We start from the raw sequence: 24,063 nt of genomic DNA on the forward strand, positions 1-24,063 counted from the left end.
GCTGGAGCCACAATTTTCAGATTCCTAGGCTTTAGGATTTAATTTCTTTTTCTCTCCATCCTACAGGATTCCGCTGCAAGGAGCACAGTGTCTGCGGGTGACCAAGAGTCCACGCAGGCAGGAGGCTCCGCAGCTGTCCCCTGGGCCAGATGCCTCAGAGCAGGATTCAGGCTACCTGGTCCGCCAGGAAGGAACCCACTGCCCCCTGGTGGTGACAAGGGGAAAAACCAACACGGGCAGAAATTGGGGGAATAAGGGCAGGGGAGGCAGGGGTCCTCAGGTCCGCTCCTCCCCCAGGCCTCCCATCTCAGTCACCAGCACTACCACCCTCCCAGCTGTTAACCAGGGCTCCCCCTGCAGCCCCCCCTTTCTCTCATTTCATTCCACCTCTGCCATGTCCCATCCTGCGGCTGCTACAGGCTGATGCTCTCTCCCTTCTGTCCCCCAACCTTTGTCACAGCCTCCCAGCTGGTTTCTCTGCTGTCTGCCTGGACCACTACTCTAGTCTCTACACAGAAGCCAGGGCGATGCTTCGTTGTTATTATTTACTTATGTGACACGCAGCAGATTGCACGAATCTTAAGTGCACGGCTTGATACACTTCTGTGCACCTAATCATCCCTGGAGCACCCACCCACATCAAGATGCAGAACATTTCCAGCCCCAGGAGCCCACCCGCTCCCCTCCCCACAAAGGTAACCAGTATCTCATTTCTATCACCATATTAGGTCAGGTTGGCCCGTTGTTGAACTGCAAAGAAATGAAGTTACCATGTAATGTGCTGTCTTTGGTGTCTGGCTCACCACACTCAGCACCATGTTTTTTAGATTTACCCGTGGTGTCGTGTGTGTATTTGCACGTTGTCCTTTTTATTGTTGGGCAGATTCTGTGTGTGAGTGAGCTACCTCCATGTGTCAGTTCTGCTACTGAGGGACGCTGGGGCTGCCTCCAGTGTGGGGCTGTTAGGAATACACTGCCATGTGCCTTCTGGTACAGGTCTCTCGGTCGATACCACGCGTTTCCATTAGGGACATGCCCAGAGGTGGAGCCTCCAGGTCACAGGGAGGCGGGGCATTGGCTTCAGTAGGTGCCGCTGCAGAGCTTTCCAAAGTGGCTGTACCGACTCACAGGCCCCCAGGCATGTAGAGAGAAGAGTGATCTTTTAACCTTTTAATTTGGAAATAATTTCTAACTTACAGAAGGGTTGCAAGAATAAGAATAGTACAAAGAGCACTATTATTTTAATTAATATTTTTATTTATTTCAGAGAGGCAGGGAGAGGGAGAGAGGGAGAGAGAGAAATATCAATGATGAGAGAGAATCATTGATTCTCCTGCATGCCCCAGACCAGGGATCGAGCCCACAACCCAGGCATGTGCCCTGACTTGGAATTGAACCATGACCTCATGGTTCATAGGTCAACACTCAACCACTGAGCCAGGCCGGTTAGGCTAAACTCAACCACTGAGCCTGGGCAAAAGGAAAAAATCTGGATGCCATTACCCTAGTCCTGGCCTCAGGGACCTGCTGTTCCTCCTGACTACCGGCAGGGGGCGGGAACAGCCTGGTTTTGGAAAGTTGTCTCTGCTTGGCCCAAGTTCTCTAGATCCACGGGATTACTTAAAAGCAGATGCTGACCAGCTGGGTGGGCATCTCTGATCTTGGATAAGTCCCCCTCTCGTCTCCCGGACTCCATTTTCCTATCTGTAAAGGGCCAGGAGCTCACATTTAATTTCCAGCTCAAACAGCTCAGCCCTGACTTCTCATTCATCCTCACGCTTCATGCCCCCCACTGGGAATGTAATTGTTTTCAATTTAGCACCGATCACTGTTTCTCATACACCATCATCTGATTGACTGGACACTCGATTACAAGCAACCTGTGAGCTTCTGAAGGGCATGAGCTCCAGGTACAAACCCAGCGTGTCTGGCATGGTACAGGTCACCCAGCTTCAATATATTTTCTGGTCAAATAGTTATTCATGGTTTTTCTTCTTTAATTTGTTTATGTAATAAATTGACTGTCTTTCTAGTGATGAAATATTTTATGGGGGGTGAGGGAGCGGATCCCAAAGTGAAAATGGTCTATGGTTTTACTTAAAAAAATAATAATAATAACTATATATATATATATATATATATATATATATATATGGCACTAAAATGGATCGGAACTTTCTACATGTTTGTATAATCTAGAATAGTTTGTGTAACAGAAATAATCTGTTATGCAAACTATTAATCTGTCTAAAGACTAGATAAGCCCTGGTTGGTGTGGCTCAGTTGGTTGGGCATTGTCCTGGGCACTGAGGTGTTGCCGGTTCAATTCCTGGTCAGGGCACATGCCTGAGGGTTTGGGCTCAATCCCCAGAGGGGGCCACGCAGGAGGCAACTGATAGATGTTTCCCTCTCACATCGATGTTTCTCTCTCTCCCTCTCCCTTCCTCTCACTCTAAATATCAATTTTAAAATCTTAAAAAAAAAAAAAGGCAAAGTAAAACTCAGAACTCAGCTGTGAAACCATCTAGGCCCAGTGCCTTTTTCACCTCTAACTTTTTATTAAAAATTTAGAATCTACAGAAAAGTTGAATGCTCTTCAGCTAGATTAACCAATTGTTAACATTTTGTCACATTTGTGAGTGCTCTCTCTCTCTCTCTCTCGCTTTCTCTCTCTCTCTCTCTCTCTCTCTCTCTCTCTCTCTCCTTTGTACTGTGTCAACTTAGCTGGAACCACGTCTCCCAGAATTCTCCTCCCTGTGTGGCTCCAGGTCAGGTTGGCCACAAAATAAATTGGCTCACGATTTGGAAGGAGCAGCCATCTTTTATGCTCTGTGCTTTGGAAGAAGGCCTCAGGCGCTCCTGTGCCTGGCACATGGTTGTCCCTGAGCTGTTAACCTGCCTTATTATTGGTTTGGAGCAACACCTGGGCATATGTCTTCTCTGGCTCCTGCTAGGTCTCCTCCTTCGGCTTCTCTGAGCCCTGGGCCAGGTCTGTGTGCAGCTCTGCAGTAATGGACACCCGTTCTCCTGCAGGTCACCTGTGTCATTGAGGTTGGAGAGGGTGAGAGACAGATGTGTCCTTGCTCTCCCCCCGCACGTCCATCTCTCCTTTCCAACTACCGGCCGGTGTGGAGGCCTTGCACAGTCTGTTCCACCAGCACCCACAATTGCATGGGGTCTAGTCCCTGTTACCAACCCCGTATCTTATATCACTAGTGGCCCTGCTTCTCTAGATCAAACACACATGCACACACCATATTTAAAATTATTTTTAAAAAGATATTTTTATTGATTTCTGAGAGGGAGGGAGAGAGAGATAGAAACATCAATGATGAGAGAGAATCAGTGATTGGCTGCCTCCCACATGCCCCACACTGGCCCTGCATGTGCCCTGACCAGGAATCGAACCATGATCTCCTGGTTCATAGGTCCACGCTTAACCACTGAACCACGTGGCCGGGCTGTCCATTTCCCTTCTGTCTCCTTCTGGGCTCTGCTCCCTCTGCTCAGCCTTAAGCTGGAGTGCTTCTCAGGGCCCTTCACATGACCCTCAACTCCCAGGTCATCTCAGTCCCTCTTTCTGGTGTCATCCATCTCCTAAGTGCTGGCAGGAATGCCCAGAGCTGGCTACTGACTTTGAACTCCTATCCAACCACTTCTTAATGAAACCCAGCCTACCCCCTTTAACATACAAGTTGTCCAACCCCCTAGTCCTGACCTTACCTATCATTACCACAGGACTTAACACCTTCTAACATACGATATAATTTAGCGTTTACTTATTTATTGTCTTTCCCCCTCTACAATGTCAGCTTCATACCCACAGGGAATTTTCTCTTTTGTTCATTGCTGGGTCTCCAGTTCCTGGCACATAGTAGGTGTTTAGTAAATATTGCTGAGTTAATGAATGCCACCACACTTTGCCTATGCCAGAGGTTCCCAAACACGGCAGCCTTTCTCGGTAATTTTTTCACAGTCCTTGACCCAAATGAAAACCTAACAGCTCTGCTTATTAAGTAGTTAGGACCTAACAGCTTAGTAACCATTTGAAAAAAATAATACCCACAGATTGAAAAAAATGTTAACTATAATTCTTAATGAATCAGCATTGCTGACTAATGGGATGTGGACACCGTCTCAGACCTTGGAAGCACATCAGACAGCACATGTTCACAAGAGTCTGTGCTCCCGTCTTTGATTGGATTTGATCTTCTCTTTCTTCTCGGCCCCTGGGCTCAGCTCAAATGCCCCGTCTTCCATAAAGCTTGCTGGCCAAGCTGTCCGGAAACAGAACTCATCTGAGCAAAACTATTTACCCAGTTGGAAGAAAAAGCCCCCCTGGGATTCCACAACAATTTAACGTGTGAAAGGCATGAATTGTTCTCTGATATCCAATGTATAGAAAAATGCCATATTTCTCTATTTGATTTTTTTTCAAAATTAAATAAAATCAGCTTTAAGTCCCCACTATCTGAGGTCTCTGAGACTTGTCCTACCTGGCATTTGGGGGTGTCTCCTTCCTTGGTCTAGGGCAGTGATGGCGAACCTTTTGAGCTCGGCGTGTCAGCATTTTGAAAAACCCTAACTTAACTCTGGTGCCGTGTCACATATAGAAATTTTTGATATTTGCAACCATTATAAAACAAAGATTTCTATTTTTGATATTTATTTTATATATTTAAATGCCATTTAACAAAGAAAAATCAACCAAAAAAAATGAGTTCGCGTGTCACCTCTGACACGCATGTCATAGGTTTGCCATCACTGGTCTAGGGCATGTCCCAGCAAGACCAAGCTGCCCGCATCAGCTGTCCTCCGAGGCTTCCACTGCAGTTGCTCTTCAGTCCATTCAAAAGCGGCTGGCCGTCCTGGCCGGTGTGTCTAAGTGGATAGAGCATGGGCCTGTGGATGGAAGGGTCCCAGGTTCGATTTAGGTCAAGAGCACATGCCCAGGTTGCGGGCTCCATCCCCAGGAGGGGGCGTGCAGGAGGCAGCCAATCAATGATTCTTTCTCACTGATGTTTCTATTTCTCTCTCCCTCTCCCTTCTCCCCTGAAATTAATAAAAATTAAAAAGAAGAAAAAGGTGGCTGGCTCCAGCCTGCCACCCCAGAGCCAGAGCCAGGCTGAGCAGAGGTACTTGCTCCTGCCTCTCCAGGCTGAGGGGCCAGGCCCTGCTTCTTGGTGCCCACCACTACCCCTGTCTGAAGCCTCACCCACCACACCCCTCTATGTGAGTGGGGTAGAAGTCAGTGCGTCTCCAGGAATCTGCCGCTTGGGAGAATCCAACCTCTCCCTTTGTGAAGAGGTATTAGTCCACAGTTTGCATTCAGGTAGCCTGGAGGCTGGAAATGCGTTTCGTTTGGCCAGCGTGGTGTTCTTACATCTTTAACAATCTGTTGGAACACTTAAACATCGGAAGACGTCACAATTTCTACAATCAAGACCCTTCGTCATCACTGGTTGGAGCTGAGTAAGCGCTGCCCCTCTGAGCCAGGCGTGTGCCCTGCAGTTGGACAATCTGAGAACCAGAGGTGTTATCCTGACTGCCTGGCCCCTACAGTCCTTTTGAGTTGGAGAACCTGGCCTAGGGTTTGGAAAACAAAGCCTTTTTGATAATATATTCCGATGAAAAACACAAAAAACGGTTGACTCACTCTGGGGGACAAGGATGTACCAAACGAGCTCTCCGGGCCCAGCTGCTCTTGGGACAGGGTGCGGGGCAGCAGGGGTGGCTGCCGGGAGACAATTACTCTCCGCTCTCTCCTAATGAGTCTACAGCAGCAAAAGGGGCAGGACACGGGCTGAAATCTCTGTCACTGTATTTGGAGCCTCATGTCCTGTCATTTTGACCCTGTTCACAGCTAACAGTAATTGGCTCCTTACTGGGTTCTCAGTATGAAAGACCTTTATAAATATTATCTTGTTGAATTCTTTAAAAACTGCTCCTAAAAGAACGTAGCAGAATCTCAAGACCCAGCAGCCAAGAAGAGGGGTGAATCACGATGAACACGAAAACAATGCAACCGCTGCTGCTACTTAAGAGAAGAAGAGAGGGCGGTGCAAGCCCCAGACTGTCAGAGAAGAGGCCCAGACTCTGCACCCAGGCCCTCCAACAGGCCCTGGGTGTGCGTGGGGGGAGCCAAGCCAGTGGGTCCGCGGGATCAGTAGGTCTGATGGAGGCAACTGCACCCTGTCACTAGGGTCTACTCTACCCTGCTGCCTATTCTGGCTCGCTTGTTCCTCTCTCTCCATTCTCAGACCTTCCAGGCTGCTCCCTGCTTCTCTGGCCTGAGCCCAGCTTCTTCCTGCTCCTCTCCGCATCCGTCTTCCCACCTGCGTGGCTTCTGGCGCAGTGGCCAACCGCTCACGTGACCGGTGCGTGCATCACAGGACTCTTCCCACCCCAGCAACTGGCCAGCACCCGGCTCTGCAGAGGCAGCAGCCCGCGCATGCGCAGCAGCAGGCGCACCTGCAAGCCGGCCAGGCGGGGCGGTGGACCAGCCCTGAGCATCCCGCGAACAAACGCAGCCATCCTGTCCCACTCCCGGGCTGGGCTGGGCCGGGCTGGGGTGGTGGACCCGCTTGGGTCCGGACTCCCGAGGGATTCTGGCTCTCCTTGATGATGCGCTGCCAGCAAGCTGTTCACGCAGCCAAACCTCTCCTGAGGCCAAGGCCCTGGGACTGTGCCTGGGCGGGGGACGTGGTCCCCTGAGCATCAGGACGTCTGAGCGGGAGACCGGGGTCTGCACTTACAGCCGGGTGACCTTGGGCAAGTGACGCACCTCCCTGCGCCCCAGGAAAATGGGGTAACAATAGCCATAGTGAGAATTCAGTGAAGACTCATGAGAGTCCTTTGTGGTGTGTGGCTTGAATCAAATGTATATGCAAATAAAGACTACAGAGCAAAGGGCACTCGCTGTGCGATGGCTGGGGGAGGATTTTACCCTATTGCGTAGGTCATCCTGCTGGCTCCTCGGAGCCACCCGGGGGGAGAGAGGCCCTGAGCTTTGTTGTCTCTGTTTCAGAGATGGAGAGACCAAGGCTGAGGGATGCCGGAGATCTCCGATCCGGTCTCGGATTCCACATCCAGAGAAATTCCAACCTGCCCCCTCGGTCAGGGGTCCCGGAGTGAGCTCACAGTCTTTCACCCCCTTGCTCTCCCAGCCATCCTATTTAAAATAACATCCGTTCCAAGTACTGCCATTCCCAGCGAGCATTTCAGGTACACGTCGCAGGAAGAGATTTCTTTTTTGTCTCTCCTTCTGTAGAAACTAAGGAGCTGCTGTATTTTATTTGCTCTGACTTTGAGGAGGTCTCATGCAGATCCACCCACTAGTCCTGGAGCTCTGCAGCCAGGTCTGCCCCTGGGGGCTCTCCTTTCACCCTGCCCCTTAGGCTCTCTGGCCCCCTCTCTGTTCCTGGAAAAACCAAACTCCTTTCTGGCTCCTGGTCTTTGTGCCTTCCGTATAATCTGCCTAGGACGCTCTCCCAGTCCCCTCTTGCTACCTTTTACTCATCTCAGAGAGCCTGTGAGGACTGTACCCCTCCTCCCCCACTGGGTCAGGTGCCCTGTCCTTCACTCTCACAGCCCCTTGTCCTTCTGCTCCAGCACTAACTAGAATAGTGACTCAGTGCTGCATGTGACTTCTTGATTCCTGTCCGCCTCCCCAGCTAGAACCCCAGCTCCTTGAGGGCCATCTCTGCTGACTTGTGCCATCTGGCCAAGGAGGGCGCATGTGGCATCTCAGATGCATCTTAAGTCCCCTCTCATTTGCAGACCATCCCCTCTGAGCCCAGACATAAAGAGGCGACAGGTGAATGCTTTCCCCGAGAAGCCTTATGAGGGTTCTGTTGGGGTATTCTGGGGCAGGAATGAGAAGACGGTCAATCCTTCTTGACCCGGGGCTGGTGGTTGAACTAGGACATGTGGCCTCTTGTGTTCCCTGTTCACTGCATGACCACGGGAAAGTGTTCCTTTAGGCCCCGGCTTCTTTACTTGTGGCTCATATCAAATAAGGGTTCGGAATTCAGATTTTAGAATTGGATCTTTCCTTTGTCACACACACCAAGTACTTACCTTCTCTGAATTTCAATTTTCTCATTTGTGAAACATTACATTTCTTTTTTGGGGTGTGTGTGTGTGTGTGTGTGTGTGTGTGTGTGTGTGTTTTGTTAATCCTCACCTGAGAATATTTTTCCAGTGATTTTTAGGGAAAGTGGAAGGGAGAGAGAGAGACAGAGAGAAACATCGATGTGAGAGAGACACATCGACTGGTTGCCTCCCGCACTCAGCTAAGGTTTCTTAATATTATTATGAAAAAGACCCAGCTCACAGAGCTGTTTCAAAAACTTAATGAATGAGTACTTATTCAATTTACAACAACTAGCACAGTCCTGTCCTTTTTTATTTTCAATTGGGCTCTACTCTATTTGTTGTTGTTTAAAGCCAAAGGTGAGCCCTGTCCCATGTTGCAAAAATAATAGCCCCCACTAACAAAAACATTGCAGCAAAAACACTGGCTGGGGACCACTTAGAATTCAGTGGTTCTCAACCGTCTGGCCCTTTAAATACAGTTCCTCATGTTGTGACCCAGCCATAAAATTATTTTCGTTGCTACTTCATAACTGTCATGCTGCTACTGTTATGAATCGTCATGTAAACATCTGATATGCAGGATGGTCTTAGGCGACCCCTGTGAAAGGGTCGTTCAACCGCCAAAGGGGTCGCGACCCACAGGTTGAGAACCACTGACTTAGATAAAGGTGGACTTCAAGAAGGAGATGCTAAGAGTAAGAGTAACCCCACAGCATATTCTTATCAGAATTGGGATTTAAATATTTTTAACTTTGAGTGCCCCCAAACTAGGATCTGAGTCGGCCTTGTACACGGCTGTAGCTCCAATGTCTGGAATAGCGGCTGACTAACAGTAGCGAGATAACAATAAATATTTGCTAATGAATAATATACAGCCTGATAGCCACATCGCGTGCTCAGATCTCTGAGCCTCAGTTTGTGTTTTCACCTGAAAGTGGAGATTAAAAACAATGCCAGTTATTATGAGAGTTTAATGAGATGATGCATGTCAGGGGCTTAGCTTGGAGCTGGACACCTACCAGGTCAGTGAATGGTGGATGTATGAATAGATACCCAAAGAGAGAGGGTGTCATGAAACCAACCGCATGCTTTGGTTGTGGCTGGGAGTGGGCACCTTTACTAAGAGATCTAGCCTCCGAGTTCCTTTGATGGGCAGGGGAAGAATGAAATGCTACCAAGAAGAGGGAAGACCGGACCATAGCTGCATCTCCGGAAGATGGAGAGCCTCAGCAGCCTGTGGCCAGGGATCCAGGTGCAGAGGCAGCCCAGGGGACTCTAGGACCCGGAGCTCCCGGAGCGCGCGCGAGCCGGGGGCGCGCGGCGCGTGAGGCCAGGGGGTGGGCGCGGCTCCCGCTCCAGCCAGAGGCCGCCTTGCGCCCAGCCGCATCTCGGAGGGCGGGGCCGAGCCCTCGGGCCGCAGTGCGATTGGCGCAGCCGCGTGGGTGACGCTGACGGCTGGCGCGAAGCCCCGCCCCCGGCCGGCCCCGCCCCCGCGCGCTCACGCCGGCGGGTCGGCAGCCTCGCTCTGACTGGAGCGGCGCCCCCGCGCGGAGTCCCAGCATCAGTCGGTCCCGAGAGGGCTTCGGGGCGGCAGGCTGCGGCCAGCGGTGCGCGCCGACCCGGGGAGCCGGCGGTGTCGGCGGGCGTCGCGTGAGGAGGCGCGCAGCCCGACGACTCGCGCAGCGCCATGGCACCCATCGGCCTCAAAGCCGTGGTCGGAGAGAGTAAGTGGAGTCGGGGTCTTCTCCGCGGGCGGGGCTGCGGCTGCCCTGGCGGAGCCGGGCGCCGTACCTGCCCAGCGCCCCGGGCCTGCGGACCGGCTGCTCGCCCCGCCCGGCCCGGCCCGGCCCGGCCGGGGGCTTGCGGCAGGGAGGGCTCCGTTATTCCGGCACCGCCCTCCGAGCGCAGTCCCTCCGGCCTCCTGCTGCCGCGCCTGCTGCCCCGCTTCCCCCGCTCGCCCCATCCCCACTTCCACACCCTCCCCGCCCTCCCCTCTGCTCCCCTCCGCCCATCCCTCCCCTTCATCCCCATCCCTTTATCCCCATCCCTCCCTTGCCTCCACCCCTTCACCCCATCTCTCCCTTCACCCCCATTTCTCCTCTTCACTCCTCCATTCCTTTCTCCTCCCTCTTCACCCCCGGCCCCCATCCCAACCCCTTCGCCTCGCCTTTACCCTCTGCTGTTCATCACCCTCCCCTTCGGCACCTCATCACCCTCCCTTGCACCCCATTCTTCACCCCATCACCCCCCCCATTTCCCTACTCCCCTTCCTTGCTTTCTTTATCCCCAATCCCCCTGATTCCACTCCTTTTTCTTGCTCCAGTCCCTCCCTCTCTCCCACCCTCCTTCGTGAATCGTGACGCGCGAAATCCCAGCCTGTGTCCTTCCCCCCCTCCCCCCTTCACCCCCCTCACCCCCCGCTTCCTCCTCCTTCCTGGGGCGCCGGAGCCGCGGTCCCCGCCGCAGAGACCCACCTGGGAGCGGCTCCGCGCGCCCAGCCCGGCCACTGCGGGGAGCTGGAGACAAGCCCGTTTCCCCGAGGCCTGGCTCTGCGGGGCCGCGGCCACCTCTCTCCTCCTCCGCTCCCGGGTCTTGGTTTCGAGGGCGGGAGGGTCTCAGGGTCCGGACCCTCCGGAACCCCACCCGCGGCGGGAGGGGCGGCCCTCTCCGCACCGCAGTCTGCAGGCTCCCCGTCGGCGCGGCTCAGCCCCTGCTTGGCTGCACGCTCCGCGCTGTTCCAGCCACCGATGCGGGAGGAAACGGCTGTTTATGCGTTTGGAGGAAAGGCTCCACGTACATGGGTGTTTGAAAACGGGTGGCGGCGAGTGCGGAGCCAGGGCTGATGTCGGTTATATTTGGAAAACGGAGTCCTGGGGCTACGATTGGTGCTGTGTAGACAAACAGTGCCTCCTCGGGATTCGGGCTGTTTCTTTTAGCAAACACTGTGTAAGGATCGCTGTGGGGTTTGCTGCCTCTTTTGGAATTAAGAGAAAATCAAAACCGGGCTTTTCTCTGGAGGAGAGGATAAGAAAGGACATAGAATGAAAATGGTGGAGATCCGTTTCCCTTCCAATGATTCTCCTGTTGTAGCACACATTCTCTTCTACGCCAGAAGAAAATGGCAAATGAGCAAGCTTCTAAAGCGCCCACTGTGATCCCTGCCTTCCCCTTGCAGTGAAGGCTCTGAATCACAGTGCACCTTCTATTTTCTAAGGTGACTCAAGGTGTTTAGGGCTGAACGGGTCATAGGGATCCTGTAATGCTAACACCCTCACTGTAACTGTTGGGGGCGGGGGGATGGAGGCTGAGTTGTTAAGTGACTTGCCAAAATCAGTGTTAATTAATTTTTAAAACCTGGTGTCTATTTCCTTGCAACATTGGTAAAAAAAATAAATAAATAACTTTCTTCCTAATTCCAGATCTACCATTTACTTCCAGTTCCTTTATAAAGTGCTACGGGCCCTGGCCGGGTAGCTCAGTTGGTTATAGCATTGTCCCAACAAACCAAGGTTATGGGTTCAAGCCCTAGCCAGGGCACATATAAGAATCAACTGATGAATGCATAAACCAGTGCAACAACAAATTGATATTTCTCCCCCCCCCCCCTCATCTCCCCCCTTCCTTTCTCTAAAATCAGTCGATAAAATAAATAAGTGTTATGGAATAGGAAGAATGTGAAGGTTACATTACTTCTTTCAAATGTTTTGAATACGGTGTTTTTAAAACAAAATCCTTAAGTATTATAGAAATCAGGGTTTTGCCTCCTTGCCACTGGCCAAGACCTTGTTCATGCAGGTGGCTCCTTAGTCCTCCCCTCCCCTTCTTTTTTAGAAGCAAGCATAAAGGTAAAAATGAATCACTATGTAATATGGCCAAAATTTCTTTTCTGAAATAAAGCAAAGCCACCTTTTATGAAAATAAAACCAAACTAATTTTACATATAGTTGGGAATGTGTGAACAGTGTTTTATTCCTTTAACAATTGAGTTTGGTATACATTTTGGAAATAAATATTATTGTAATCCTTTGGCAATACCACAGGTTAATGCTGGCTCCTAATTTTGGGTGAGGTTTCTAGCTTCCCCTTTTTCCTCTAAAAATAAAAGTGAAATCAAGTTTTTTTTAATACCAAAATGCACCACTTTATTTTCAAAATGTATTTTTATTGATTCCAGAGAGGAAGAGAGAGATAGAAACATCAATGATGAGAGAGAATCATTGATTGGCTGCCTCCTGCACGCCCCCTACTGGGGATGGAGCCCACAACCTGGGCATGTGCCCTTGACTGGAATCGAACCCGGGACCCTTCAGTCCCCAGACTGACGCTCTGTCCACTGAGCCACACCAGCTAGGTTAGAATGCACCACTTTAAATGTCATTGTCAAGCTTGGCCTTCCAATATAAATTAAAAACTCATAGTCACTGTTTATCATATTTCCTCATTAATTTTCTTCATAGGACTTAAAATGATCTGGAATGATCTTCTTCAGTGTTTTGTTTGGTTGTTTCATCCACTTGGAATGTGCAGTAGAGGAAGGTCTCCATCTGACATGTTCACCACTGTGTCCCCTGCCAGGATTGGTGGCTGGCTCGTAGTCGGCAGGCAGTGAATGCTTACTGAATGAATGAATGAAGGATACGATGGAGAGCAAAATAAACGTAGGTTTGGCTTCTTGTCACATCTTTCTGAGTTGAGTTTTGGAATGCCGGTGTGTACAGGCACAGTAAAAGTAGAGGAGATGGGCCGACTTTAGTTGTTCATTCAGTAAATGTTTGTTCAGAGCCTGTTGGGAATTATAGGGGAATGAAAGGTGACTAACATATGGGGCGCTGCCTTACTGTGTGACAGACTTAGGCAGTCCTGAATTCTGAGGTGCTTTCCCTGCCCCAAGTTTTCCCTGTCACTTCCCAACACACTTAGGTATACTCTGTGTTTTGCACTTCTTTGTGTTGGTCTTGCCCTAGACCAGAAGTTTCTTTTTTTTTCTTTTGGTTAATCCTCATCTGAGGATATTTTCCCATTGATTTTTAGAGAGAGTGGAAGGGAGGGGGAGGGATAGAGAGAGAAACATTGATGTGAGAGAGACACATCGATTGGCTGCTTCCCGCAAGCGCCAACCAGGGCCCTACCAGGGCCTGGGATGGACCAGGGCCAGGGCCTGCAACCAAGGTATATGCCCTTGACTGGAATTGAACCTGGGACCCTTCAGTCCTTGGGAGGCTAACGTTCTATTCTGTAAGCCAAAACGGCTAGGGCATGACCTTGCCTTATTTTTATGTCTATCTTTAGTGTTGTTTATTAGGTCTTGGTACTCAGTCAATATTGAATGAATGACTTAATCTTATGTATAGCAGTTCAGAGAATGGGCTCTGGAAACAGACTACCTGGGATAAAATTCTCATCTATCACTTATTAGCTGTGTGACTTTTGCAAATAATGGAACCTTTTTGTGCCTCAATTTCTTTATCTACAAAATGGGTAATAATAGCTTCTACATTGTGGGTTCTATAGTATTAAATGATATAATGCAGGTACAGCATTTAACATAGTTCTTGGCATACAGTAAATTCAGTAAATATTATCATTATGAAAATATCCACAAAGAAGGTCAGTAGGAGTGTTACGGGATTTTGAGAAGAGACCTCCTGTGGGGCCAGAGTTTGGGGGGAGGAAGTAGAGTCTCGAATATACTTCTTGAAAAGGTACAAACGAACTGGAAAATGGAAGAATGGGCCTGAAGAACATATGGACGATTTGTAATCTGAGCCAATTTCTTTTCCCATCCTATTAATTTATTTACATCCCCCCCCCCATAAATGTGTTTTCTTCTGCCCGCTACAAAGAGATTGTACGAGAAAGGAGAGTGACATCTTTTGTGGAACTTATATATATTTTTTATGTTAATAGATTATGTTTCGATTATATAAATCCATGTTGTATAATCCAGAGCTTATTCCTGTTCCCTGAAGTTTTGTCAGTGTGTTACAAAGATGCAAGGATTACAAAATGTACTGTTCGTTTTTCTTTTTCTTTTTTAAATCATTTTACTTTAAAAAAATATTTTTTTATTTAGTTCAGAGAGGAAGATAGAGGGAGAGAGAGATAGAAACATCAGTGAAGAGTGGAAATCATTGATCAGCTGCCTCCTGCACGCCCCGCACTGGGGATTGAGCCCACAACCCAGGCATGTGCCCTTGACCAGAATCAAACCCAGGACCCGTCAGTCCTCAGGCCGACGCTCTATTCACTGAGCCAAACCGGCTAGGGCCTGTTTGTTTTTCTTGTCATTTCCTAGCTGTTAGCAATTTCCCCTCATATTTGCTTATCAGAATCATATTTTTTTAGAAAAGAATGTAGTTGCCATGTGTACATTAAACCCATACCTTTTTCAGATGGGGCCATGATTCATAGGATGTGTCACAAGTTGAGAAGACACCTCGATAGAAGCAGTCTTCATTCATTTCTTATACTTTTTTTTTTTTTTTAAAGAAACAGCAAGTATATTTTAAACTATATTAAGCATATGTTGCATTTTTCCATTTTTAAAATTAAGGTATAATTTACACACAGTAAAATTCACCCCTTTTAGTGAACAGTTCTTCACATTTTAGTCATTACACACGCATGTAACCACCACCATAGGCGACCAAGAACAGAGTGGAGAACCCGAGGACAGACTGCTGTCTACACATCTCGAAGCTGACAAATGTCTGTCTGGGCATCACCAGGCACATGGCAGAAACCCATCCACATTGCCATCAAGAATGGATCTGAGCCCTAGTCAGTTGCTCAGTGGTTAGAGCGTCAGCACACAGACTGAAGGGTCTCAGGTTCGATTCTGGTTTAGGGCATGTACCTCAATCCCCAGCCCCCGTAGGGGCATGTCTCTCACATCGATGTTTCTCTCTCTCTGTCTCTCCCCCTTCATTCCACTCTCTAAAAATTAATGGAAAAATGTCCTCGGGTAAGGATTAACTGGAGGAAAAAAGGAATTACAGAGGAATGACACAGAGCACTATATAATTACATATAAAGGGAGGCCTGGCATAAGACTGAGGAGATTAGAGAAAGCTTCCCTATGAAAGTGACATTTAAGCTACTTGCTTTTAGTTCCAGTTTGCCGAGTTTTTGTTTTTAAAATCAGAACCAACTACTTTTTCAGTTTCTTTACAGATCCTATAGTTTTAAAAATTTAATATAACAATGGAATAGAATTAATTCTAATATTGATCAATCATTACACTTTTTAAATAAACTTTACTTGACAGTTATATATTGCTCTTTTTCTGGATCATTAAATTTTACTCTTTATTTTTGCATCTATATTCATTAACATTTGAGCCTTCTTGTTCTTTGAGCATTCCAAGGATGGTCCCATCTCAGGGCTTTGTCTTTGCTGTTCCTTGTGTCTGAAATGTTCTTCCTTCAGATATCTGCATGCTTGTTTCCTTAATTCCTGTAGGTCTCTGATCAAACACCACCTCACCAATGAGGTCTTTTTTGCGTACTTTATTTTATTTTATTTTTTTAATCCTTGCCTGAGGATATTTTTCCATTGATTTTTATTTATTTATTTATTTTTATATATTTTTAAAAAATATATTTTATTGATTTTTTACAGAGAGGAAGGGAGAGAGATAGAGAGTTAGAAACATCGATGAGAGAGAAACATCGATCAGCTGCCTCCTGCACATCTCCTACTGGGGATGTGCCTGCAACCCAGGTACATGCCCTTGACCGGAATCGAACCTGGGACCTTTCAGTCCACAGACCGACGCTCTATCCACTGAGCCAAACCGGTTTCGGCTCCATTGATTTTTAGAGAGAATGGAAGAGCGAGGGAAAGACAGAGAGAAATATCCATGTGAGAGAAACACATTGATTGGTTGCCTTCTGCAAGTGCCCTGACCAAGACCCGGGCAGGGATGGAGCCTGCAATCGAGGTACGTGCCCTTAAACGGAATGGACCCAGAATGGAACTAGACCCTTCCATCCGCAGGCCGACGCTCTGTCCACTGAGCCAAACCGGCTCGGGCTTGAGTACTTTATATAAAATGGCAACTTTCCTTGATTTCCCCCAGAATTTCCTATCCCCTTCCCATGCTGAATCGTCAAATCTCACATGTCATTCTCACTGGTTTGTTTGTTGATCCCGCCTCCACCGGCCAAATGTAAGCTCCGTGAGAGCTTAGGCTGTTCTGTTCATGCTGTGTCCCCTGCACCTGGAACAGTGCTGGTAATAGCGGGCCTCACTAAATATGTGGAGTGGACAGTTGAGCTCGGTATTATACATAATATTTCTTTCTCTCTTTTAAATCTGTTTTAGATCTTCAGCATCAGAATTTCTCCTTAAACTGATTGGGAAGGTCCCCATCTTTTTACATGTTCCAGAAAAGATCAGATAACATGGAAATCCCTTCTTTGAATGTTAGAAATGATTTATCCATAAAACTGTTTGAATTTGTTGCTCTTAGGGGGAAGAGGATAAATATTGGGCAGCCTTTTACATCTGTTTTATTATGATTTGTTTATTTAGGCTTTCTACTTCTCCTTGAGTCAGTTTTGGCAATTTATATTTCCTTAGAAAGAAGGCCTTTCAACTTAAAAATTTCAAACGTATTGACTAAATTAAATTTGTAGGATTTAAAAAAAATATTCTGCATCAGTAGTTGTGATCTCCTTTCTCAGCTACCCTACTTGTTATTATTTTATGAAAATACTTGCTAGAGACTTGTTTATTTTAATTGTTGTTGTTGTTGTTTTTTTTAAAAAAAACAGTTTCTTCCACCTATGTTGTGGGTATGTGTTCTTAATTAAATTTTAAATATTTGGTTAATCTTTTTCTTGTAATAAAAACATCAAAGGCTGAGTACAGCCGTGGTTAAATCCCATAGGTTTTATTCCCAACCCTCTCCCATAGTTTTTAATATGCCATATTCTTGCCATTTATTTCTAAATATAGTCTTTCTTTGTATTGAACTAGATGTTACTCTTATGGGGTGATAGTAGTTTAACTTGGGGCAAAATTTCTGTAAGAGGTGATTGGGGACTCAGGTATCATTCATGTGCTAACCATCCAGATGTAAGGGAGCAAAGATCTGCCACAGAATCCAAAAAGGGCTTATTGAATATGCACTGAAATATTTCCCCTCTGGCTTTTTTTGGTACACAGCACCTCCTAGGCAAACAGGTATTTGGCAGCTAATGAAGTATTTTTTCCTTAGTGGAGTAGCCAGGCCAAACTTTATAGTTATCACTGGCAACTCAACAGCCATAAATTTTGAACCCTACTCCTGTGGTTGCCTATATGGGAAGTGCTGGGAGAGTCCCCAACTGGGTCCTATTCTTTGATTCTCTCAGTCAGTTGCTTCTGTGCAGGGCCATTGCTGTTGCTAGATAGGGCAAGGTATCTACGACTTCGTTTTAATTTCAGCAAGTATGAGTTTTACTTACATATTTCCCCCGTGCTCATTTAAAACTTTTTTTCTTAAGTTAGCAAGAAGCATTGTTGGGTATCGAGAAAAGTTCTAGACTAGAAGTCAGATTCCAGCTAACAGTCCCGGTTTTAGTGGCTGGGTGACCTAAATGTATTATTTTTTAAAATACATTTTTATTGATTTCAGAGAGGAAGGAAGAGGGAGAGAGAAATAGAAACATCAATGATGGGAGAGAATCATTGATTGGCTGCCTCCTGCACGCCCCCCACTGGGGATGGAGCCCACAGCCCAGGCATGTGCCCTTGACCGTAATTGAACCTGGGACCCTTCAGACCACAGGCCGACGCTCTATCCAAACCGGCTAGGGCTGGATGTATTATTTAACCTCTTTTTAAATTGAGGAGTCTAATCCCAGTATCGCAGAATTCTTTAAAGACTCACATAAAATAATATGCAAAAACATTGCTTGGGAAACAAGAAAGAGTCGCTATAAGGGGTTATTATTATTTTACAGATATAATTACAGAGATTAGTATACCTGCTCAAAGTTACTGAATAAATCATTAAAAGAATCAAGGAAATTAGTTACTTTTTTGATAGACACATAATCTAATAATCGCTTGACAACAGCCAGCTATTGGCTACTCTGATGCCCTTTGGGAAGGTTTGCATTGGTTAAAACAAAGTAATTTATTCTGATGCACACTGATCTGATCTTAATATACGCCTCTGGGGCTCCGAAGCAAGAATAACCACTGATAGCTGAGATTGTAAGCTCTCACAGGCAGACTTCCAGTCGTCCTTCCTTTCTGTTTTTTGTATGCCACTGACATTTTGCTGTAAATGTCAATTAACGAATTATTTGGTCTAAGAGCTGACCTTGTAAGAAGTGAATGAGATATTAAGTATCACGCTAGGAAAGCCTATTTTATTCTTGAGGGTGGAAATAGAGGTGGAGAAAAGTAGAGGAAAACAAATTTTAAAAAAATCAGTGGAGCGTGGCTGTGAAGATAATGGATTTGAGTCAGTGTCCCCAGCAGCCACTCCTTGTCGGGAGGACTTCTCCGACAGAGAAACCCAGGCTCGTGTATCACGGCTCGTTTCCATTTGAGCATGCCTGGGAGGGTTCTGGTACCAAACTTTCCTTCATTTGACCAGTATTCATGCAGCCTCTCCTGCATGCCAGGAGCTGGGCTGAGGCAGCAGATACAAAGCTTATAAGCAGACCTGGTCCTAGGGGGAGTTAGACAAGCGGTGCTGATACATCGGCATGAGGCCCTGAGGGGCAGATGGTGTGATGACTTTGCCCCACTGTCGTCTTGTTTCCAGTGTTGCCTTTGAGAAGTTGGAAGACATTTGATTGCAGTGCCTTTGTATGTGGCCCATGCCTTCCCCTCTGAAACCTTCGATCTATCCCCAGAGTTCTGACTTTCATAGCAATTTGCCTGTTCTTATCCATTGTGTTAGACCAGGGTCAGAACTTTTTTATTTTTTGCAAAGGGCCATGTAGTAAATACTTTAGCTTCTGTGGTCCAGGTATGATCTTTGCCACACATTCTTTTTTTTTTTTTTGGTCTTACCCCTTTAAAGTATAAAAGCCGTTCTTAGCTTATAGTGTACAGAACCAGTCTGCAGGCTGCATTTGGCCCATGGGCCGTAGTCTGTTAGATGTGCAGTGGCCCTCTGCCGTCCGGCACCTGGCACTTCTTCAATAATTTCACTAATTTCTCTTGAGTTTCTCTTTATGCAATTCCTACTATTCAGATGTTATACCTCTTGGACTTGTCCTCTAATTTTATCTTTTCTCTTCAGTTATTTATCTCTTTGGCTCTTTGCCTCAGCTTTATCTTCCAGCCCTTCTATTTAATTTTAAGTTTCTGCTGTCAGGTTGTGTAAACATTCTAATAGCTCTTTTTAATTTTCTTTTTTATAGTCCCTATTCTTGTTTCATGGGTGCGGTGTCTTCTTTGATATCTCTCTCTCCCTCTCTCTCTCTCTCTCTCTCTCTCTCTCTCTCTCTCTCTCTCTCTCAAAATTTCTGCCTGGTCTGTTTCCTCCAGGTTTTACTTTCATCTCTACTCTCCATGTAGGAACTTTCCTCGAACGTGACCCACACCTGGCTGGCTGCTTGTGATTAGGAATGAGAGACATAGGCTGGTTGGGAGTGCTGACCTGGTGGGTGGCTCTGATCTGGGTGGGCCGTTTATGGGGAATCTCCAACGTCAGTATCTTTAGATTTTCTTCTTGGGCTTGATTCCCCAGAGAAGTCTCTTTCCGGCTCCTGCCTGGGGGATAAAGGTCAAGCTGCCCCAATTCTGAGAGCTGAGTGGATGAAGAGGGTCCGGGACGGAGGGTAGCTCTCACAGTCCCCACATATGGTCACGTAGGCCCTGTTTTCAGTATTAGACTCATGCTCTCAGCTGTGCCTCGGTCCCCAGGCCAGGGACCCTCTGGACTCAAGAGGAAGGGTTGGTGTTCTGCTATGTTGGAAGGATGATCACCCAGGGAGGGGAAGTGGTAGAGTGGCCCTAGGATGTGACTGTTTCTCAAATACCTTTCTATCAACATGCCTGTGCCCCCTCCTGTTCTTTTAAGCCCCAGAGGCACCTGGCACTGCCAGTTCCCCAAGCTGGTGAGGGATTTTCTGTGCACGTTTCGTTGGTTTTCGTGGCCCTGGCTTAGGACTCCACTTCAGCTGGCTCCTGCTTTCCTGGGCCTGCTAGGTCAGTTTCCACACATTGTTACAGGAAAGAAGACCAGACTTGGAATTTTAAAATAAGGCCTTATCATTGATTAGAACTGTGTTCCCGGAAGGAAGGAGGGGAGGGGCTGCCAGCCAGAGGCGGGGACCACCACACCCTGGTTCCTTAACAGAAAATGACTGGTTCTTTTGGCCACAGTGCTCCCTTCCCGCTGACAGGAGAGTGGAAACAGGCTGCTGGAGCTCTAGGGCCAATTGTCTGGGCAGCAAGCAAAAGTCCAAGTAAACAGAGGCAGCTTGGAAAATACTTGGGACACCCCAAGTCCAGGAACTTCATTCTGAATGGGCTCACTGGGAAGCAGGGAATCACGTGAAGCCTAAAGGCATATACATCCCCAGTGGAGTGGTCCTGGGCATGGAACTCTTCACTAAATTATATCATTTGGAGAGAGGCTTCCCCAGTCAGTTCTCCACCACCCACCTGTCCCCTAGCAGAAGGCAGAGCAAAACCATTGTCCCAGCACACATTCAGAGGGCAATATTCAAATGATCCCAGGTAAATGGGGGAGGGACAAAGAAGGCCCATCTACACATTGTCCTACAAAGGATGACCAGAGAGAATTGCCTCTGGTCTAGGTGATTTGAGCAGAAAAGAAAAAAAAAATCTACACGGCATTTTGTAAAAGTTTGATAAGGAAAAACAACAGAAACATGGCATAAAGGCTCCGGTAAAGAATTTGTTTAAGTCACTCTCAAACATAAACATGACCGTCCGAGAGCTCACATGTCAGGTAATGTGAAAAATCAGAATGACGTGGAAAATGGGCCAGCCAGGCCAACGAAAGAGAAAGCAAAAAGTGATAGCATGGCAGAAGTAACAAACCCATTTTAAAACATGCGAAGCAGAATACATCCTTTAGAGCATGGGAGGCCGACGAGGAAACCACCCGGTCTGCATAGCCAGTGAAAGTTCCTGCCATCTCAGCCATTTCTTTTGGACTTTCTGGTGGTTCTCCTCTTCTCAGAGCTCCGCCTTCTTCCCGGTGCGTTATCCTGACAAACCCAACCGGATGTTTCCTTTTCCTGGTATCTCGTTGTAACCAGTTACAGGGGTTTGGGGAACGGAAGCGGCCCTCCTGAAACCAGACCTTTGTGTGTGTTGGGGTATGTGGGTGGGGGCCTGTGGAAGCTCCCCCGAGGTGTCACGTCAGTGCGACACCTCTAGACTGGCTGTACTGAAGGCTCCAGGTGGGGCTTGAGCCTTGTCATGCTTTGTGAGACTAAACCTTTCTTAATATCTCAGACCTGAAGCAGGTTAACTCTTAGAGCAGAACAGATGGGGCTGGTCAGAATCTTGGATTTCAACATAAGAGGGTTCCTACCAGCACGGTCATGGACAAGGCACTTGATCTCGCTCAGATTCACTTGCTTTATAAAGTTGATGACGTCAGGGTTTCCCAGCCTCGGCAGTATGGGCACTTTGAGCCTGTGCACTGTGAGATGTGTAGCAGCATCCCTGGCCCCTCCCCAGAACATGCCCATAGCACCCTCCAATTGTGGCAATCAAAAACGTCTCCAGACATGGCCGAGTGTGCCCTTGTGGGCGGGGTAAGGTCACTCCCTATAGAGAACCACTGGGCTAGACAGTCCCCTGTCTGTTCTGGGTTTTGGGGATTGCATGAAACATTCCATTCTTTCCCCCGCTTTTCAAAGGGTAGTTTTCCTAACCCTTTAGTCCTCAGGGAAATTCACATTTAACTCAAGAAATGTCATTTGGAGCCATTAAATGCCACATCTGCCAATTTAAGATGCTGGCCACAGCTTGGGTTCCTGCCAAGATCATGGTAGATACTGATTCTTGGTCCCTACAGTCCAAGGCGGAATTACTGTGGTCATCATAGAGTGAGTGCGCTTAGGAGGCCGAGCTTTCTGCAGAGGAACCGATACAGGCTGACAACCAACTGGGCCATTCACAGCTGAGCTCTAATGTGTAGGGCCATGTGCTTGTTCCTTTAATAACTGTAAAAGCTTCCCAAACGCCTGCCTGTCTGGTATGAAAATGGGCCTCATTAGTGAGGCCTTTAAAAAAAAGGCTTCTTTGCAATAATAGTGCCTTCTGCCCTGGAACACTAATTGCCATTTTAGCGTTTTTTGGTTTTGTTTGGTCTCTTTGTTTCAGAGTATTAATATAACTCAATAGTATTTGCTACTATAAGCTATTGATTTTAAGAAGATATAGATGTTTTGTTTTGTTTTGATTGATGTTTCCATTTGCGTATTTTTGGTAACTTCACAGCTCGTTTTACCCATGAACATCGTGTTGTAGGCAACCTCTGGAGAAGAAAACGGTTGCTTTGGTGCTGTCGCATCTAAAGTGCAGCTGGGAAGTCCTATTTCTAATCTCCTCTTGTCCCCAGTTTAAGATTTCCTTTATGATCAGAGTTCCAAGGTCCATGGGCTTTGCTTTAGACTTCCTAGCTCCTTAACCTTTGCCTGTAAACCAGTAGTTCTGAACCTTCTGGCCCTTTAAATACAGTTCCTCATGTTGTGACCCGACCATAAAATTATTTTCGTTGCTACTTCATAACTGTAATGTTGCTACTGTTATGAATCATAATGTAAATATCTGATATGCAGGATGGTCTTAGGCGACCCCTGTGAAAGGGTCGTTCGACCGCCAAAGGGGTCGAGATCCACAGGTTGAGAACCGCTGCTCTAAACCTTAGGAAGCAGAATAGGGAAAATTAGATAGAAAATGAGGAGTCATTTCAGTAACTCTATCCAGCATCTTTATGAGTCCGAGGTTAGGATTTGGTTTCTCGGAGATCAGGCATTTGTTTATCATCGCACACTCCTCTCAAATCCTGGCAGCAGCCAAGGCTGGTGTACAACATTGGACATTTGAGTCTTATACAGTCTCGGTGTGCTTACAAGGGCAGGGCATCAAGTCATCGTTCACCCATCCCTGCACAGTCTAAAGCTGTGACCGTTCCAGACAGTGGGCCGCCTCCTTCCTCTCCCACTCCCCATTCCCGAAACGTAACCCCGAATAGGAGCTTTGCCAGTTGCCATTCAACAGTATGCGGAGTGGGGCCCTGTTCTTGCCCTGGGGCTGGCAGTTTGTGGTCTCTATTTTGGTCTCTCTGACTTCCACAAAGTCACACTTTAGATCGAAGTTTATAGGAAATTATAATTTTAGATAATGATATTTTATAGGAGTAGGTGAGGATACCTGTCTTCAGATGAAGACACGATGGAACAGTTTTATATCAAGCAAAACTGCATTTGTTTTTTGAGTTTGAAGGTTTCGTCTAAAATTCTCTGATGACTTTTAAAAAAACCAAACAGCTTTCTTGAGATACGAATTGCACACCATACCATTCATCCATTTAAAGTATACAATTTTAGTGTAGTCACAGAATTGTGCACCCATCATAATTTTAGAATACCTTCATTACCCCAAAGAAACTCTGTACTCCTTAGATATAACCCCCAACTCTCCCCCGGCCCCAGGCAACTACTAATCTATTCTCTATCGCTATGGCTTTGCCTATTCTGGACATTTCATAATAATGGAATCACACGGGGGTGGGGGGTAGGGGAGGCTCGGGGGGAGGTCAATGGGGGGGGAAGGGGACATATGTATTACTATTTGTAATACTTAAATAATAATAATAATAAAAGAATCACACAACATGTGGTCCTTTGTGGTTGGCTTCTTTGGCTTAGCATTTTTAAAGGTTCGTTCGTATGTAGCATGTGTAAGTACTTTATTCCTTTTTATGGCTGAATAGTATTTCATTACATGGATATATTTCATTTATTTAT

The 24,063-nt window shown here is 47.1% G+C and overlaps 1 protein-coding gene across 2 annotated transcripts in view; it reads left to right on the forward strand.

Annotated features, from left to right (window-relative positions):
- The first annotated feature begins 9,583 nt into the window (after positions 1 to 9,583).
- STXBP1 (syntaxin binding protein 1) overlaps positions 9,584 to 24,063 on the forward strand; it is a 48,202-nt gene continuing 33,722 nt past the window's right edge. Inside the window, exon 1 of one of the 2 annotated variants that reach the window (XM_081104128.1) lies at positions 9,584 to 9,821. In XM_081104128.1, the coding sequence (XP_080960254.1) occupies positions 9,785 to 9,821 (37 nt within the window). In that variant the 5' untranslated portion in view covers positions 9,584 to 9,784. The remainder of the gene's footprint in view (positions 9,822 to 24,063) is intronic. The other variant, XM_081104127.1, reaches the window with a different exon arrangement.

The sequence above is a fragment of the Myotis nattereri genome (genome assembly GCF_964212035.1).
Source record: "Myotis nattereri genome assembly, chromosome: 12".
In the NCBI taxonomy this organism is placed as follows: domain Eukaryota; kingdom Metazoa; phylum Chordata; class Mammalia; order Chiroptera; family Vespertilionidae; genus Myotis; species Myotis nattereri.